General features: G+C 53.0%; 1 protein-coding gene across 5 annotated transcripts in view; it reads left to right on the forward strand.

The window, feature by feature from the left end:
- Abca3 (ATP binding cassette subfamily A member 3) overlaps positions 1–19,172 on the forward strand; it is a 49,851-nt gene that overhangs the window by 28,107 nt on the left and 2,572 nt on the right. For all 5 annotated transcript variants that reach the window (XM_027940414.2, XM_027940417.2, XM_071605632.1 and 2 more), the window contains 17 exons: positions 150–293; positions 720–849; positions 1,489–1,643; positions 1,905–2,060; positions 2,233–2,443; positions 3,631–3,781; positions 5,712–5,810; positions 9,236–9,422; positions 10,267–10,570; positions 11,240–11,513; positions 13,148–13,352; positions 13,766–13,985; positions 14,196–14,354; positions 15,793–15,965; positions 16,524–16,652; positions 16,769–16,963; positions 18,660–18,847. In XM_027940414.2, the coding sequence (XP_027796215.1) occupies positions 150–293; positions 720–849; positions 1,489–1,643; positions 1,905–2,060; positions 2,233–2,443; positions 3,631–3,781; positions 5,712–5,810; positions 9,236–9,422; positions 10,267–10,570; positions 11,240–11,513; positions 13,148–13,352; positions 13,766–13,985; positions 14,196–14,354; positions 15,793–15,965; positions 16,524–16,652; positions 16,769–16,963; positions 18,660–18,847 (3,080 nt within the window). The remainder of the gene's footprint in view (positions 1–149; positions 294–719; positions 850–1,488; positions 1,644–1,904; positions 2,061–2,232; positions 2,444–3,630; positions 3,782–5,711; positions 5,811–9,235; positions 9,423–10,266; positions 10,571–11,239; positions 11,514–13,147; positions 13,353–13,765; positions 13,986–14,195; positions 14,355–15,792; positions 15,966–16,523; positions 16,653–16,768; positions 16,964–18,659; positions 18,848–19,172) is intronic.

The following is a 19,172-nucleotide window of genomic DNA, read 5'->3' on the forward strand; positions in this document are numbered from 1 at the left end:
TCAGGAGCTGTCGCGCGCTGTGTTCCTTGGAAGAATAAGACTTAGGTCACATTGCTGTGTGTGTTTAGTGTGTTATGGAGATTACTTTATTGGTCAGAAACAAAAGGAATGGACATGAACAACTCTGACACCATCTGCCTCCATCCTAGCCCTCCTACTGGTGTGGGAACCCGAGGACAGTTGTTGGGAAAGAAGAAGAAGACAGTGACCCTGAGAAAGCTCTCAGAACCGAGTACTTTGAAGCTGAGCCCGAGGACTTGGTGGCAGGGATCAAGATCAAGCATCTGTCCAAGGTGCCACCTCCCTGTGTGGACAGAAGGGGAAGGCGGGGGCAGGCTGGACAGCAGCAGGGGAGGAGGGCAGGGGTCCTTCAGCTGTTCCTGATGCACTCTCCAGGTCACAGACCACCCTCCCTATTGGATTCAGTACCCAGCATGGGGTCAAACTCAGGGTGACTTCAGCAAACATATAGTCCTGGCTCTGCCTCTTGCCAGTACCCCAGAGTGTGCTCTGCTTTGCTGTCCAGGCTTCCAGGGCCTCTGGATCTCCTTACGGAGAAGAGACACCGAGGAGGACATGTGGGGGTGGGGCAGGGGACTTTTTTCCTTGGCACACTACGGTGTCGACCTTGGTGTCCTGGGACATGGGACTGCATTCCAGAGGGAGAGGGAGGCCCCAAGGACCACAGGAAGTCCAGAGCAGCCCTCTGCAAATCCCAGGTGTTCCAAGTGGGGAATAAGGACAAGACAGCTGTCAGGGACCTGAACCTGAACTTGTATGAGGGGCAGATCACCGTCCTGCTGGGCCACAACGGTGCAGGGAAGACCACCACCCTTGCCATGCTCACAGGTGAGGGGCAGCTGCATGCCACCTGCAACCAGCAGGCCCTCCCCATAGCACTGCTCCACACCAGCCCTCACCCCCTCATGCAGCCTTCAGTCCTTCCCCAGCCACAGGGAATCCCAATAGTCCTCAGCCCAGAGGGACATGGGGGGAGCTGTCTAGTCACCCCTGACCTCCTCTCAGCCTGTCCGTGAATGCCCAAGCCCTGTGGGAACAGTGAGAACAAGGCTTCTCAAGTCACACAGGAGCAGGCACACCCCATATCATATTATCCCAAGCTCGTCCTGAAAGACCAGCCCTTTGTCCTCTCTAAGCACCCAGACGCCTGTCAGAGGCACAGGCAGTATCTGTGGGGCCTCGTGAGTGTGAAGGACTTGGCACTACCTGTACTTGTGCATGCAAGTGCATGTTTGTCATCCTTGAGTAGCTGCAGCACCCTGTGGCAGGGCCACGGCCCCATCCCTCCTCTGTCTCTTACCCAGACAGATTCAGCACAACACGGTGGGGGCCAGGCATTTCTTTCACAAGGGCAGGGTCCTTTGTAAAATGGAAGGAACCAGGTGACCAAGGTGGAGGGGGTCATCATGTCTCAGGCTGATGAGCAACATTTTCATGCGGAATTCGGGGGTCTTTGGTTGGCCCCAGGACTCTTTCCCCCTACTAGTGGACGTGCATATATTAGTGGGTATGAAATTTCCCAAGACATGGTTCAAATCCGGAAGAGTTTGGGCCTGTGCCCCCAGCACGACATTCTTTTTGACAACCTGACGGTGGTGGAACATCTCTACTTCTATGCACAGGTGAGCCTATGGGTGACGGGGACATGAGGGTGCTAGGTGCTCTGCTGCTGATGTGTGGGTTCCAAGCTTGTCTGTGTGTCACTAGCCTCCTGGCAAGGCAAAGTCTGTTTCTAGGAGGTGCTCTGTAAAAACCAGAGTAAGGCAGTGGGCGAGCAGAGTGCTGCAACTGCAGGAGATGTATCTCTGGCCAGGAAGCTTTACCAGATGGGATTGGGTAACTTCTGCAGCACAGGTCTCATCTCTTGTCCCCTGCCATTTCAGTTGAAAGGCCTGTCTCAGCAGAAGTGCCCTGAGGAAGTCAAGCAGATGCTGCACATCCTCAATCTGGAGGACAAACGCAACTCACGGTGCAAGTTCCTGAGTGGGGGCATGAAACGCAAGCTGTCCATCGGCATCGCCCTCATAGCAGGCTCCAAGGTACAGGGCATTGGGGCCCAGCTTCCACCAGCACAGTGGACAGACACAGGGCAGCAGGCCCAGAGGCCTCAGGCTCTGGAACTTGAACCAGCTCTGCAAATCCCTGGACTCCAGCTGTGGGGTCCCACAACACAGGTCTCCCATTGTCACCAGGTTGTGCCTGTGCCCCCAGGTGCTGATGCTGGACGAGCCCACCTCAGGCATGGATGCCATCTCCAGGAGGGCCATCTGGGACCTTCTTCAGCAGCAGAAGAGTGACCGTACCATCCTCCTGACCACCCACTTCATGGACGAGGCTGACCTACTGGGGGACCGCATTGCCATCATGGCCAAGGGGGAGCTGCAGTGCTGTGGGTCATCACTGTTCCTCAAGCAGAAATATGGTGAGCAGTGGGTGGGGGTACCCAGTCTCAATCCCAGGATAGAGGTCAGCAACACTGTCTGCTGTGCCAAGAGGCACTACCCACTGTTAGCCTTTGGGAGGGGCCCTAAGACCAGCAGAGAGAGGCCTCCTCTCAACTTTGGTCACCCCAGTGGAGGGGCCTATGAGAATGAGGGAGGAGAGTGGGGCAGATTGCCTTGAGTGGTTGGGCTCCAGTTCATCTACAAGTAGGACGCCAAGGGGAAGTAGCATGTTGTCTGACATTACAGTTCCCAGAAAGGGCATGGCTTGTGGCACAGCCCAGACCAGTGGGTGAAGGTTTGGGTCAGGATCCAGGCCCCTTACTTTGTGGGGTGATTGTGGCCTCCCTTCTGGTTCAAGATGGCGCCATGTCCAGCCTCCCCCTCACCAGGACACAAGACCACCCCTCCCTTCAATTTACAACTCACTTCTACTGGCCTACCCATGGCCAGCACACAGCCCTCTGTGGCTAATACAGGCTGGAAGGGAAGCTGGAGTGGACACCTTCACGCTGGGTGGCAGCATACCCAGCAAAAATACAGGAGTTTCCTTTTCAAGAAGTGGGGCCGGTCTTGGGGGACCAGGAGCCATTTCTGGTTTGATAGTTTCGCCTGCTACTTCCTGCCTGGTGCCTAGTCAGCTGAGCCATTGCTCTTCCTGGGCCCAGTGTCCTTATGTCTGAGGAGGGACAAGGAAGTCCCATTTTCTGCCAAGCAACACTGGGCAAGAGTTGAGTAGGGATCTGAATGTGGCAGTATAGCCTGCAGCCCCTGCTGCTGCTCCTGCCGAGTCTTCTGTGAGCTTTGCAGTAATGTTCTAAATAAATCCCACAGGGCAGATGCCCTCGACACCCAGGCTCTTGCTCAGGTGGGTCTCTGTCTTGTAGCTGTACCCTCAGAAAGGCTCTAGCTTCCAGCAGGTACTCCTGGCTGCATTCAACATCCCAGGTCCCCCAGCGACTCTCCCCAGCAAGGGTATGGGAAGCAAGGTCCCAGGACATACAGGGGAGCCCTGAGATGCTGTTCTGGCTCAGTTGCCTCTTTCTGCTCTGGCTCTCCAGCCTCTTTCCCATGAGCCTGCCTGGCGTGAACCTAAGAGTCCACAGCAAGGGCAGGAAGTGCAGTATGGAGACAGTCACATTTCTCACACTCAGCTCATGTGTTTCAGGTGCTGGCTATCACATGACGCTGGTAAAGGAGCCACACTGCAACCCTGAAGGCATCTCCCAGCTGGTGCACCACCATGTCCCCAATGCCACACTGGAAAGCAGTGTTGGGGCTGAGCTGTCCTTTATACTTCCCAAGGAGAGCACGCACAGGTATGCGTCCTAGAAATATGGGCACATGGTATGCCTCTCAGGGGAAGTGCACTGGTGCAGAGCTAAGAAGGGAGCCCATGAGCCAGAAAGCTCCATGCTCAGAATTGCCCACCGTCCCTCTCTGGCTCAACCAATGGCCATCTCCCAGCCCCTGGCCTGTGGACAGTCAGCCCACGTGGAACCTGCTCACCTGCATTTCAGGTGCCAGGCTTCCTGGGTGGAGCTGAGGAGGAAGTGGTGCTTGGTGCCTGCCTCCTGTTCATACCCAGCCCGTGGCTCCATCCTAACATAGGGTTCAACATGTGCAGCAGCAGCAGTGCTCAGATACATCATGGTGCTGAGAATGTGCATTTGCACACAAGTTACAAATGTACATAACTTCTCTGTCTCAAAATGTGAGGCCTGGGCACCCACCATGGCACTGTCACCAAGGGCAGATCTACCAGGGCCAGGGGAGAAAGCCAAGCTTTTCATTCACACTTGGTACTGGAATGGGTGGGTGGGTGAGTAGGTAGGTAGATTTTTTTATCAATGGGACATAGATTTTATTGTACACTTAGTCGTAGATGTCTCTGTTAACTTTGAAAGTGAATGATTCCCTTCATCAGTACAGTTTGGCAGAGAAAATGCAGGGGCAACAGGATATAGTTCAACAGAGAACCTTGATAACAAAAAGGCTTGGAATTATTCCTGGGGGACTGCACTCATAGGTTTCAAGGCTGCACAAGGTCCCCTTTCTCTTAGCCCCCTGGGATAACACTAGCAAGAGAGTGTTTTCTTCTGCAGCTGGATTGACTCCCAGGCCAAAGGGTCCCACAGAGGCAAGGGGGGAGGCCTGGAGGAAGGCTCGACACAGGTGGGTGGGCTGGTCAGCAGAGGAGTGGACAGGAGTCCAGGGGACTCCTTGCATCAGCAGATATCACAGGTCTGGGGACATCATCCAAGCCACCCACACCGAGTAAAAGACTTCTCTGAATAATGTCTGCCCAGAGTGGACTCAAAGGGATGTGGCTACACATTCTGGTCAACTGCCATTTTGCTGCCTCACCCTCCCCAGGGCCCCTGCCACCATCTTGTGACCTGGGCAGGATTTATATCTTTTGGGTATAGTTTAGGGGCTTGAACCCAGGGTTTCATGCATGTGAGGCAAGCACTCTACCACTGAGCCACATCTCCAGCCCAGGGTCTATATCTTAAAAGTACAATTCATCATGCTATATGTTTGATTAAGTAATGTGAGTTGTTTGATGCTGTGCTGGGGACAGAACCCAAGGCCTCACACATGCTAAGCAAGCATTCCATCACTGAGCTGCACATGGATCATTTGCTTTTATAGCTGCATGATGCTCCACGACTTGGGTTGATAATCTAACATGTGCTTCATCATCATGCACTCATGTTGTTCTCCAAAATATATGCTAAGAATCATCCTCCTAGAAAACACTTGTCCAGATCTCCAATGATTGTCCCACATCCCCCCACCCAGTAGTGGGGTAGTTATTACCAATTTCCTTTTGGAAAGGAGTTGACTTTGCTTCCCCAGAAGCAGGATAGGGGAGTGCATTTTATGTCACCGATGCAGCACTTTTGTTTTTCTTTGCAGTGCTGGGGATGGAACCTGGGCTCTCAGGCAGGTCTCGCACATGCTCTTCCACTGAGCTGCACCCCAGCCCTACAGCTGCAGCTTTGAGTAGAATTTTTTCCCCAATATTTTTGTGTTGAATGATGAAGAAGCACATAGCCAACTGATTCACCTCTCTGAGGTTCCTGTCAGTAGGAGGTGAAATATTTCTAGGCCTGGTGGCTTTAAGAATTGCCTCAGCTGGGTGCCCCCTTGCCCCTCCCCCATCCTACCTGGAGGCAATTATATTGGAAAGAATTGCCTAGGAAGTCTCTGAGGAGCACCTCATCACTCTGGGTCTTTTTTCAGGTTTGAAAGTCTTTTCACTAAACTGGAAAATAAGCAGAAGGAATTGGGCATCGCCAGCTTCGGGGCCTCTGTCACCACCATGGAGGAAGTCTTCCTTCGGTCAGTAAGCACATGCTCCAGGTCTGGCACTGGGAGTGAGTTGGTTAAGGGACCTACATAAGGCAGTCAGTTTGATTCTGCTCTGAAGCCTGGCCCCTGAGTTTAGATGTGACTGATGTCAACTGAAGCAGAGAAGCTGCGGCTGATTCTGGAAGAACTGTTTGAACTTCTCCAGGGTCCCTCCCAGGAGACCACCCACACAGGGTCAGGCGTCAGGGAAGTGTGTAGCTGCTGATGTCTTCTGGCTCAGGTCCTCCAGGATGCCTGGGTCTGCACCAAGCACCTGAGGTTTAGCTTTCAGACCCTCAGAACTGTGGGTGAGCAGCAAACCACTGACATTTATCAGACATTTGATTGACAGGATTTTGCTAAATTGCCCAAGCTGACCTCAGACTCCTGCCTCAGCCTCCCAAATAACTGGGATTACAGGTGTACATTCCTATGCCCAACTTGTCAGACTTTTCTTGAATGCTTGTATGGCAGATATAGTGCTAAAAACTCAAAATAAAAACACGAGTCCATTTTCCTCCTTGAGGAGCCCATGGCCTAGAAGAGGCAACAGAATAAGTGACCATAAATTGAGGCCACATGAGGAATGCTCTGTGAACATCTCTACTGGGAGGTAGGGGCAGCCACAAAGGCCAGCATGGCCTCAGGGAAACCAGTGGGGAGAGGAGGTTCAGGAACTTGTGTACCCAGGAGCAGACCTCTGAATCAGGCAGGTGACGGGGTAGGAAGGAAGAGGTTGCTCGCTAAACTGAGTCCAACACCGCAGAGCAACTCTCCACGAGTCTTGGTGGATAAAGAAACCACAGACCAGCCTGGCACTGGCTGCACCTAGCGGTCAGGGACTGGGTTGCTCTCAGCAGCCACTTGTCTTGGCTTTCCTTTCTGGCCCAATTCACGCTGTCTCCTTGCTCACGTTCAACACATGACCCCACTTGTTCTCCTGCCATGTCCTCATGCCTCAGTTCCAGACCCCCATCCTTGACAGTGGTCTCTCTGAGCCCCTAGTCTCAGGAGAAAAACAAGCAGAGGCTCTGCCCAGCATGCCCAAGACCCTCTGGTAGCCAGAGAGGCAGGCAGGCCACCTAGCCACTCAGGAGGTAGATGTAAAGGTTTCTATTCAAAGGGAATACTAGAGATGTAGCCACAGGTGTCTCTAACTTGAATCTGTGATGGGAGTCTTAAAAGACAAATGGACCTGGGACAATTGATGTAGGGGAGAGGCCTTTCCAAAAAAACTGAGTCCAAGTCCTTAGGGCCAGCTTGGGAGAAGGAAAGCAGGTGGGCAGGTCTATGTAAAGATTTCCAGAAGATGGCAGAAATAAGCTTAGAAATAGGCCACACCAGAAAGCACCTCTTACCAGGCAGAGTGGCACACACCTGTAATCCCAGCAGCTTGGCAGGCTGGGCAGGAGGATCACAAGTTCAAAGCCAGCCTCAGCAATGTAGCAAGACTCTAAGCAACTTAGTGAGACCCCCATCTAAAAATAAAAATAATAATAAACAGGCTGGGAATGTGGCTTGGTGGTTAAGCACCCCTGGGTTCAATCCCTAGTACCAAAAAAAAAAAAAAAAGTACCTCTTGTGCTCAGCAGTTTCAGTTGTATTTTCTGATCCAGGGAGCTGCTAGAGGGGATTTGTGTGTGTGTGTGTTTTTAAAATATATATATATTTAGTTGTAGGTGAACATACCTTTATTTTATTTATTTTTTAAACAATTTTTTCTAGTTGTAGATGGACACAATATCTTTATTTTACTTACTTTTTTTTTATGTGGTGCTGAAGATCGAATTCAGTGCCTCATGCGTGCTAGGTGAGCGCTCTACCAGGCTATAACCCTAGCCCTCGAGGATTTGTTTTTAAATAACAACAGCTTTATGAAAATATAATTTACATAATATTTTAAAAGTTCACATTTTTGGCGTGGTGATACAGGGCTCTTACTGTATTCACAGTTTTGCAGTCATCACTATAATCAACTTGAAAACGTTTTTGTCATCCTCTACCCTGCAAAAATCCATATCTATTAGCAGTTGCTCCCCCACCCCCACCCCTGGAAAACAGTTCTGTTTTCTTTCTTTCTGGATTTGCCTGTTATGGGCATTTTATATAAATTTCACCATATAGCATGTGATGTTTTTTGTCTCATCTTTCAATTAGCACATTGCTTCAAGGTCCATCCATGCTGTGGCCCATGTCAGAATGTCACTCCCTTTTTTGATGCACAATGCTCCATCACACGGACAGACCAGGTGTTGTTGGCCTATGTGTCCATTGAGGGACACATAGGTGGTGTCAGCCTCTGACTTTAGGAATCATGTGGCTGTGAACGTGTTGTACATGAGTTCATGTTCTTACTCCTCGTGGGCACATACCTAGGAGTGTGTGGTCATGTCTTGTTCCTCCATCCTGACGAGCATCAGTCCTTATTGAGAGCACTGCTGTCAGAAGCACTGAACCAGAACATCCACCAGCTTCTTCAGCTTGTCCGTTCATTCATTCATCCCTGTGCCCATTCATCCTTCCATCTGTACCCAGCTGAGCAAGGCCCAGGTGGGGCACTGCCCCTGAGAAACATCCAGGCTCATGGGGAGACTGACCAAAGAACATTCCTAGCCAGACCCTAATGGGGATGGCACCCATGAAAGCACTGATACCAAGGATCCTGACAGCTGGGATAAGGGGGCTCTCAGGCTCCAGTGTGGCCCAGCACAGCCTGACCTGGGGTTGGCCCTCCTAGAGCACAGTTGTCCATCTCCCAGTCTCCCTGGGCAGTGAGTGCCCCTGGCTGCCTTGCCACAGTCCAGTGCTAGCTGCGTGATGGGCCCTCCCCAGGGCCACTGTCACTCCCCAAGCCCCTTCTATCCTCTTGAAAACCCTGGTTATAGATGCTAACTCTGGGCAGTCACAATGACACACACTTGTAATCCCAGCAGGTCAGAAGGTTGGGGCAGGATGATCTCAAGTTCAAGGCCAGTCTGGGCAACTTAGTGACACTCTGTATCAAAAATAAAATTTTTTTAAGGGCTATAGGCATATCTTAGTGGTAGAGTGCCCCTGGGTTCAATCCCCAGTACTGCAGTCAATCAATCAATACATACATACATACATACTAATTAAATAAATAAATGCTAATTCTGGGCAGTGAGGCTGGAGAACAGGGGCCTATGGGAAGGAACTTCTTTGGCTGCATACAGATGATGGTCTGGAGATATTTCTTGATGAATCAGTGAATGAATTCCAGAGATATGAAATGATGGATGAATGAGTCAATGAACAAGCGAATGAATCTGAGATTGTTTTGCTTCAAAGCCTCTGACGGTGGCCCTCTTTCCTTGGCCCTTCCCTCGGTAGAACAGAAGTTTTTCTCCCCTACCCTAAAGCTGGATTGTGACCCAGGCCTATGTGTTCTGGCACAGGGTTGGCAAGTTGGTAGACACCAGCATGGACATCCAAGCCATCCAGCTCCCTGCCCTGCAGTACCAGCACGAGAGGCGGGCGAGCGACTGGGCTGTGGACAGCAATCTGTGCGGAGTGATGGACCCGACTGACGGCATTGGCACCCTCATCGAGGAGGAGTACACTGTGGTCAAGCTCAACACTGGGGTGAGCGCCCTGGGCTGGGGCCATGTACTAGCCATCATGGGACAGTTGGAAGTCCCCTGGGCCCCTTGTTACGGTCATTGTCACAGGAGGGTCCTCAATGGCAGGTATAGGCTTCATGAAGGCCAGTGGAGGACAGAGGGCAGATCATGGCTTGGCAGGGAGAAGGGCAACTGGGAGCATTTTAATGGAGCAATTGAAGTGTCTTAATGTTCTAACTTGGGCACTCACAGATAAGATGGAGTGTTTGCTTATAATATCAACAGTGCCCTGTGCCGAGCCAGCTCTGTTGGTCTGGCTTTACAGCAACCTGGTGAGGTGAAGGGCAACCCTGTTCTCAGTTTATAGACAGGAAACCAAGGACCAAGCAAAAGTTGAAAGGTTCCCACATGGATTGCTAGGGCCTAGGCCTGGATAGCCTGACTCCAAGCTCCTGAGGCTCTTTGCACTTAGGAGGGAATAAGGGCAGGTGAAGGAGGTGAGGTGGTCTGCTTACACATGAGCTATACCAGGGCCTCCTTCCAGTGATGCCTTCAGAAGGGACCAGGGAAGGCAAGGACCCCAGGCCTGTCCCCAGTGCTCTATGATGAAATAGTGTCTTCCACGCCTCCTGGCTGTGCTGGGATCCTGAGAGCCCATGTGCAGAACTGCCAGGACACATTCGCCTGTGCCCTCCAATACCTTACTGAGCTCCTCCTGTGGCCCCAGGGTGTGTAGGTCACTCCTGCTGTGGTTGCCTGAAAGCCCCCAGGCAGGTGCCACATCAGGGCAGTGCTACCAAGGGCTGGGTGGATCAGATTCCACCTCCTAGATAGAGCCTACATCACCTGAACCCCCTCTGCTGTAGCTTGCCCTCCACTGCCAGCAGTTCTGGGCCATGTTCCTGAAAAAGGCCACATACAGCTGGCGGGAGTGGAAGATGGTGGCAGCCCAGGTCCTGGTCCCCTTGACCTGCGTCACCCTAGCCCTCTTGGCCATCAACTATTCCTCGGAGGTCTTCGATGATCCCATCCTGAAGCTGAGCTTGAGCGAATACGGCAGAACTGTGGTGCCCTTCTCAGCTCCCGGCACCTCTCGACTGGATCAGCAGCTGTCGGAGCTCTTGAGAGACGTGCTGCAGGCTGAGAGGCAGGAGCCTCGCGAGGTGCTGGGTAAGAATGGTGGGGGCTAGAGCTGAGTGGTGCGGTTTCTGACTGCTGTAGTGCCAACATCTGGCGTGAATGGTCCCCGTGGATGTTTAGCGGTATCCCTGCGATTGTCCCCTATCCCGTCATGACAATCTGGAATGCCTTTAGACATCGCAGATGTCTGGTGGGCAGGAGAGCATGGCCATGAGGCAGAACTAGTTCCCTGGACACCTGAGACATAGGCACCTCAGTAGAGTAGACCAGGTCAGGCGATCATTTTCTGCAGCTGTTTTTCAGGACCATTACAAACAAAATGCAAAACCATTTTGAGTTTCTAGCATCCACTCTGGGCTTAAAACAACCATGCTCTGGTTAAGCAGAATGTGCTGGAAGGCTTTGTCATCTTATCACTCCCTCCTTTATCCTGATCAGCAGTACTGAGGTTCAGTAGATGGAGTCATGACAAAATCTTGGCAGAAACAAGATTCTCCTTAGAAGAAGGTTGACTTGTGTCGGCAGCGGGGAGTGAGTGGCACTGCAGAGAGCACAGCTGGCAGGGAGGAGCCCCTGCATCCCAAGGTCCCAGCTCAGTTGTGCCCATGGTTGGGTCCCTGATGAGCAGCACAGAGATGGCAAGTGGGCACCCCCACCTGTCCCTGCCCTGCATCTCCCAACACTGCCACTGCTCCCCAGGTGACCTGGAGGAGTTCCTGGTTTTCAGGGCATCAGTAGAAGGAGGCGGCTTTAATGAGCGGTGCCTGGTGGCAACATCCTTCAGAGACGTGGGAGAGCGGACGGTGGTCACCGCCTTATTCAACAACCAGGCTTACCACTCCCCAGCCACCGCCCTGGCCATCGTGGACAACCTTCTATTCAAGCTGCTGTGTGGCCCTCGGGCCTCCATCATGGTCTCCAACTACCCCCAGCCCCGGAGTGCCCTACAGGCTGCCAAGGACCAGTTCAATGAGTATGTGGGGCCCCACCCTACCCTGTCTGGAGCCTGGAGCTGGGAGCCCCTCTCCAGGACCAGCCACCTGAGGCTCTGCCAAAAATTGCTGATAGACAGAGTTGAGTTTCGGCCCTGCAGACACTGTTGCTGCTTCTTGGCTGGGGGACCCTGACTCTTTACCCTTTTACATTCACCTTTCCCATAGCTGAAAAATCAGCCCAGGATACCCATCTCACACACATGACTTCTGAGTGCTCATTGGGCAGCTCTGCCTTCTGGTAACAGTAGGGCTGTAAGCAGCCATGGGCGGGAGCCAGGGTTGTGCAGGAAGCACTGGGAAATGGTTTCTGCCTGTCTGGTGGACTCCAGACTGGGAGGCCCAAAGGTCAGGCTGAGGGGTTCAGGCTTATTATAGTGACTGTGGACCAGGCAGGAGGGTGTTGTTCTAACAGCTTTAGGAATACCACCCACTCAGGTACAGTGCACTTATAGAGCACAGCCGGACCATTGTGTATTTCACAGAGGTACACACTTTCATCTCAATGTAACTTTTTCTGTGAGGTGCTGGGGATTGAACCCAGGGCCTCATGCACATGCCAGGTAAGCACTCTACCAGTAAGCCACATCCCCAGCCTCAACATAATCTTATTGAGCATCTTTCCTTTAAGAAAAAAAACAACCAGGACTGGGAATATGGCTTAAGGTAGAACTATTGCCTGGCATGTGCATGAGGCCCTGGGTTCAATCCCTAGTACCAAAAACAAGAAAAAAAATCCTTTCATGCTTTGTCAGGCGTGGTGGTACATTTTTTGCATGCCTGTAATCCCAGCAACTTGGGAGGCTGGGGCAGGAGAATCACAAGTAAGGTAGCCTGGGCAACCTGGCAGGACCCTGTCTCAAAATTTTAAAAAAAGGGCTGGGATGTAGCTCAGTGGTGGAGCACTTATCTAGCATACCTGATAACCTGGATTCAATCCTTTGTACCAAAAAAGAAAACTGTACTCAATAGCAGGTGCTTGCCATTCTCCCCAATCCAGCCCCTGGCAATTGCCATCTGCTTTGTCTTTATGGAGTTGCACTTTTGGGACATTTCTTGGGAGTGGAGTCACACAGTACATGATCCTTTGTGTCTGTATACTTTTGTTCAGGTGTTTTTAAGGTTTCCTCCAGATTCTGGCATCAATGCTTATTCTGTCCCAGCCCCATTCATTGAGATGTTCAGAAGGTTTTTAAGCAACAGAGTAATGCTGTCAGAGCCTATTTCTGGAAGACGTAGACCAGATCTAGAACCCAGAGTGCACTGGGAGCAGGGGAATTTGGCTATGGCAGTGATTCAGGACCTAACAGCAGACCTGGGGCAGAACACCGAGTGCAGTGCATAGGGTTCCCAAGAGACAGTGACAGATGGTACAAGGACAGGTAACACAGGAACTTGGGGAAGGACCTGGAGCCTGCCCTCTGCTAGGCCAGGATATCCAGAGGAAGAGCTGTCCTTGGGTGGGGGGTGGATTTTCCTGCTGCTGACCCCCTCAGCTCTATGGTACTCCTGACTGCTCTGAGTGGTTTGACTCCTGCACTGCATGCTTGGATGGTGATGACCAACAGCCTGATCTTTCCTGCTATCTATACATGCTGTGCTCTGTCCTCCCCAGGGGCCGAAAGGGGTTCAACATTGCCCTCAATTTGCTATTTGCCATGGCATTCCTGGCCAGCACCTTTTCCATCCTGGCAGTCAGTGAGAGGGCCGTCCAGGCCAAGCATGTCCAGTTGGTGAGCGGTGTCCATGTGGCTACTTTCTGGTTCTCTGCTCTGCTATGGGACCTCATCTCCTTCTTGGTCCCTGCTCTGCTGCTGTTGGTGAGTACTGGACAATGCCAGACCCTGCCCTGCAGACCACAGGGAGCTCACTGGGGACGTCTGTTGTAGAACAAGAATCAATGGAAAAGTCCAGCTGGTGGCTCAGCCCTGACTCCAGGAGGACAGGGATGGTACCTACCTGTTGCCTCTCTGTTTTCCCAGCCCTTGCCCACTCTTGGGTAGGCAGGGCCTGGAGCCAGCTCTCCTGGTTCCAGCTCCATCAGTCAAGGGGAGAAGAGGAAACTGCTGGTCAGAGAGGTTGCCAGGGCTAAGAGCTGTCGAGGGGCCAAGGACTGAGGGCTGGATGATTTGGCGGGACCTAAGGACCATCAGATGCTCCCTTCAGTCCCCTTCCCCACCTCTGGGAGCCACCTGCTGGCCTGTGCTGAGCAGCCTCATCCATGCCACTGCAGGTGGTGTTCAGAGCCTTCGATGTTCGCGCCTTCACGCGGGATGGACACATGGCTGACGTGCTGCTGCTGCTTATGCTCTACGGCTGGGCCATCATCCCCTTTATGTACCTCATGAGCTTCTTCTTCTCGGGCGCATCCACCGCCTACACCAGGCTGACCATCTTCAACATTCTGTCAGGCATTGCCACCTTCCTAGTGGTCACCATCATGCGCATCCCAGGTGGGGGCATGAGAACCACCTGCACCTCCTGGCCCCCATGGAACTTCCCTGACAGCCACAGTGGTGGGAGGGTTCTGCAGCACCCCCAGGGGCTGTCCCAGCACCTGCAAGGTCCTGCAACCTGGGACTTGCCTTTCCCTTCCTGGGTCTATCTTCAGGTAGCTATGGTATATCCTCCAGTGCTAACTGGTCTATATCTCCTCACTGTAGCAGTGAAGCTCGAAGAACTTTCCAGAACCCTGGATCACGTGTTCCTGGTGCTGCCCAACCACTGTCTGGGGATGGCTGTCAGCAGTTTCTATGAGAACTATGAGACACAGCGGTACTGCACCTCCTCAGAGGTCGCCGCCCACTACTGCAAGAAATACAGTGCGTGTCCAGACCCCTCCCTTGGGGCAGCCCCATCCTCTTGGCCTCCATCCAGGGCAGCCAGAGTGTCCCCAGCACTCCCCCAGACAAGGGGCTTCATTGGCCCATTTCCTGTTGTTGTAACACAGCACCACAGAAGGGACAGAAGTCAAGAGTCTTGTTTCAGCTCAGGGCCATCCAAGGCAAGGACCCACATCTGGTGATGGCCTCCTTGCTGGCAGAGTCCAAAGGCAACTCCAGGCATCATGTGGCCCGAAGCAGTGATCACAAATTCCTGTGTGTCTTCTGGTGTCTCTCTCTCTCTCCTTCCAAAACCACCAGCATTGTCACTAATCCCAGTCACTTCCCAAGGCCCCACCTGTGAGCACCATAGCTGGATTAAGCTCCCACCCTCTTATTGCTTCACAGTAGAGATCATATTTGCACACATGAATCCTTGGGAAACACTCAGACCACACCCAAACTGCAGCAGGACTCCTCTGTGTTCTGAGCAGCCAGATGCTTGCCCAGATCATCCCCACATCCATTCCAGCCCTGCTACTGCCCACATGTTCTGGGCCTGCCCTGGTGTTTCTGTTCTTTGTACCTGTCTTTGTGTCCTGTGGCCTCTAGAACAGAACCATAGCTTCACAACAGACCTGTATCCTCTCAGGAGTCTGGAGGCCAGAGGTCCAAGTCAAGGCATAGTGGGGTAGGATGTGTTCCTTCCTGAAGCTCAGGGAAGGATGTCTTCTGCCCCTAAGCTCTCAGGGCTCCAGGCACTCCATTTCTGCATCTGTCTGTACTTGGCCTCCTCCCCTGTATCTCTGGATCTCAAACTCCTGCCTGTTATAAGGACAGTTGTTGTTGTTGGATGCAGGGCCCACCCAATCCAGTATCTCACCTTAAGACCACTAATTAATTATACCTTCAAAGACCCACTTCTAAACAAGGTCACATTAACAGGTTCAGAGCGTTAGCACTTGGACCTATCTTTGCGGGGCCCTTTCTGTGCAGGCAACTGGGTGGTCAGCTCTGCAGAACCCTGCGCACCCTAAGGCAGGCCTACCTCCTTGCTTTGCTCCTGCTGAGTGCCACTCATAGGGCCTGTGACTGTTGGTCATGTGCCATTCCTTCTCTAAACCATGGGCACCTCGAGAGGGGTCGAGATGTTGGCATCATCACAGAACAGTCCCCAACTCAAGGTCACCGCAAGTGATGAGCGGCACAGCAGGGCAGCATCCACCCATCACAGGTGTGCGAGGGGTACCTTACATGGCAAAATCCCCATGGCTAGGAAGTGCCTGAGGCTTCTATGTGGCATTGACAAGCACAAGGCACACACTCAGGAAGAGGAACATGGAGCCTTGGTAGAGAGAGTGCAGGGCCAGCGCTGGGACCCAGGAGGGGAGGAGGCTGCTGTGGTCACAGACTCAGCCTGGTTCCTTGCCCCTCACAGATATTAAGTACCAGGAGAACTTCTTCGCCTGGAGTGCCCCAGGGGTTGGCAGGTTCATGACCTCCATGGCTGCCTCAGGGTGTGCCTACCTCACCCTGCTCTTCCTCATTGAGACCAACCTGCTGTGGAGACTGAGGACCTTTATCTGTGCCTTCCAGAAGAGGTGGACATTGGTGAGTAGCTGCTGAGCAGCTCAGGTACACTGGAGGTCTCCATCCCTGACACAAACACATCAAACACAGCCTGTTGAGATCACATTGGAAACACGTTCACCTGGGGTGAACTGACTTCTCTAAAGTACTAAGCCTCTTCTAAAAAAGGAGTGATCTCCATGTGTTACAGTGGAGCCTTACTGGCTGCATGCGGTGACCCTCATCTATTGTCCCAGCTACTCAGGAGGCTGAGACAGGAGGATCACTTGAGCTCAGGAATTCAAGGCCAGCCTGGGCAACTTGATGAGACCCAACTCAAAACAAACAAACAAAAACAACCTTCACATCCTTGAGTGAAGTTCATGATTCTGTGAGTCCCTTACAGAGTTTGTTCCCTGGATGCTGACCTCAGCCCGAGGCTACTGCTTCTTATAAAGGTCTGAGTGCACATGGGGCCTGTACTGGGGTGACACACCTTGGAGTCCTTAGTCCCCTTGCATGTCCCACATCAACCTCAGCACCTGCTCTTCCTCCACGGGGCTGGGGTTCACACATGTGATCTTTATCTTGAATGACTAGGAAGAATTGCACAACCGGACATCGGTGCTTCCCGAGGACCAGGATGTGGCAGATGAGAGGAGCCGAGTCCTGGCCCCTGGCCTGGACATCCTGCTGCACACGCCTCTGACCATCAGGGAGCTCTCCAAGGTAGTGTGTGGACCCTGCCCTCTGCTGGCCACCACGTGGGCTGGGGTCATGGAAGCTGGCTGAGGACAAAGGCTGGGGTCCCGCTCACCCAGTGCCCTCTGCTGGGTGCCCTGCAGGTGTATGAGCAGCGGGTGCCCCTCCTGGCTGTGGACAGGATCTCCCTCACTGTCCAGAAAGGGGAGTGCTTTGGCCTGCTGGGCTTCAACGGAGCCGGGAAAACCACGACATTCAAGATGTTGACTGGAGAGGAGCCCATCACCTCAGGGGATGCCTTTGTTGAGAGCTACAGCATCAGCTCTGACATTAGGAAGGTGGGTACCCTGCAAGGTAGGGTACGCAAGGCAGAAGGGGTGCCCTGAAGGCAAGGATGGCTGGCTTCTGGCTCCGGGTGGACACAGCACACAGGAGAACAAGGTGGTAATGGTGCCAGAGCTGAGCAGGAGAGATGGGGCTAAATTCCATGAGCCAAGAAATGCAGACTGCACCACCGGAGCCACCTCTGCCAAAGCCCACTGTGTCCAGGGAATGTGCCTCAAGGGAAGGGACAAAAGTGAAGGCCCAGGGCCCACCCACAGTTTCCCCCTAATTGGGCTGAAGCCCACAGGATGAGGATGGACAGGGCAGTTCTCATGCTCCCCGACCTCAGGAGATAGCACAGCAGATGGCTGTGTGTCAAGCAGAGCAGGGAAAGGAAAGGCAAAGAGCCTGTGCCTGTGAAGGGACCACAGCTCTTCTGAGCTGGCAGCAGGGGGCTCCAGGCGGCAGTGCCCACAGGAGTTAGAGTGCACAGGGGTCACAGGGCCCCTCCAGAGGGAGGCCTGTCCTCGTCCCAGGAGAGTCCCCATACAGTGTGTCCAGGTCTGTGAGCAGTGCACAACAGGCAATGAAGGGTATGGGCGACTGGAACCCACAGACACAAGGCTCCACAGGAAGAGCGAACCCCAGCTGCTGGGTTTCCAGAGTGTAAAATAATGTTGTGTTTAAAGAAGTAAACGAAGCTAGGCACGGTTACACCTGCAACCCCAGTGAGTGGGGAGGCTGAAACAGGAGGACTAAAGGCTCGAGGCCAGCCTTAGCAACTTAGCCAGACCCTGTCTCAGAATTTAAATTCTCAGAATTAAAAATAAAAAGGACTGGGCATGTAGCCCAGTGCTACAGCATCCCTGGATTCTAACCCCAGTACTAGGAGAAAAATAGAAGTGTCATGGCTGGAGACCTCTGCAGGGAAGACAGAACTATATATGATCTGGAAATGGAAGGTGAAAAACAATGCTCTTTACATTTAATCCAAGTTCCAAAAGGATAGCACTGGCGGGGCTAGAGAGTAATAGCCAAACAGATAACCTAAGCATTTTCCCAGACCAATTAACAACAGATTCTAGAACTCCAAGAAGGGTGAAGAAAAAGAAATTCAGTCCTTGGAATCAGAAGAACCTGGGCAGGCTTGCCTCTAACAGCTGCTGGGGCACATGCCCAAGCCCTGAGAGACCAGCTTCTGGGCTGTCCTGCTGAGTAATGTCCCTCCACCGAACTCCCTGCAGAGCTGCTGACGGTGTGCACCTTCTGCTGGAGGAAGAGGAAAGGCCCCAGCGTGTCAAAGGCCATTAAATATCTGATGCACAAACGTGCCGGTGGTCAGTATGTGGTCTTGCACCGCGATGGCTCTTATGAAGCCATTTTTGCACTAGCCTGCCCCTGTGGCTGCCGGTCTGGAACAGGCTCTCTGCTGGACCATGTGCTGGCTCATTTCTGACATCTCTGGGAACCTCCCCGAGCCAGCCATGTCCTTCCTGCGTCCCCACTGAGATACTTCTCGGTGAGCTTCAGCTGAGTGCAGCCACCAGGGCCTGGGCACCAAATCCTTGGATCACCCTGGACAGACTCACTGGAAGAGCCCAGAGACAGACTTGGGGCAGGCAGGCACCATGGCAGGTGGTTTGTATGGTCTTCTGACAGGAAGCAGCTTCCCTCTGACCTGCTTCTTCCCTGGGCTGTGTCCTAACCCAGGTGCGGCAGCGGATGGGCTACTGTCCCCAGTTTGATGCCCTGTTGGATCACATGACTGGCCGGGAGATGCTGGTCATGTATGCTCGGCTCCGAGGCATCCCTGAGCACCTCATTGACCCCTGCGTGGAGAACACACTGCGGGGCCTGCTCCTGGAGCCACATGCCAATAAGCTGGTCAGGACCTACAGGTATGACCTGAGCCCAGACCCAGGCCCTGTGAGGAGATGACCCCTGGCCCTGCCCAGAGTGGAGCTGGGGGGGGGTCTCCTTTTAGATCCAGGGTGGGGGGACTGCACAAGTCAGCTCCTGCCTGTGGCTCAAGGATCAGGCAGGGATTTGGTGGCATGACCTAGGTATCACCAGGGGAGAGGGCTGCCCTGATGGTTCCTGCCATTTAAAAACAAGGCCAGCCAACAAGCGATGTTGGGCACCCTGTCAGGTCCCCTTCAGTACAGAGATGTTCCTACTCCATGTAGTGGACCCATCCCCTACACAATTCTAAGACTTCCAGTT

This window comes from Marmota flaviventris, chromosome 19, assembly GCF_047511675.1.
Source record: "Marmota flaviventris isolate mMarFla1 chromosome 19, mMarFla1.hap1, whole genome shotgun sequence".
NCBI classification, from domain to species: Eukaryota; Metazoa; Chordata; class Mammalia; order Rodentia; family Sciuridae; genus Marmota; species Marmota flaviventris.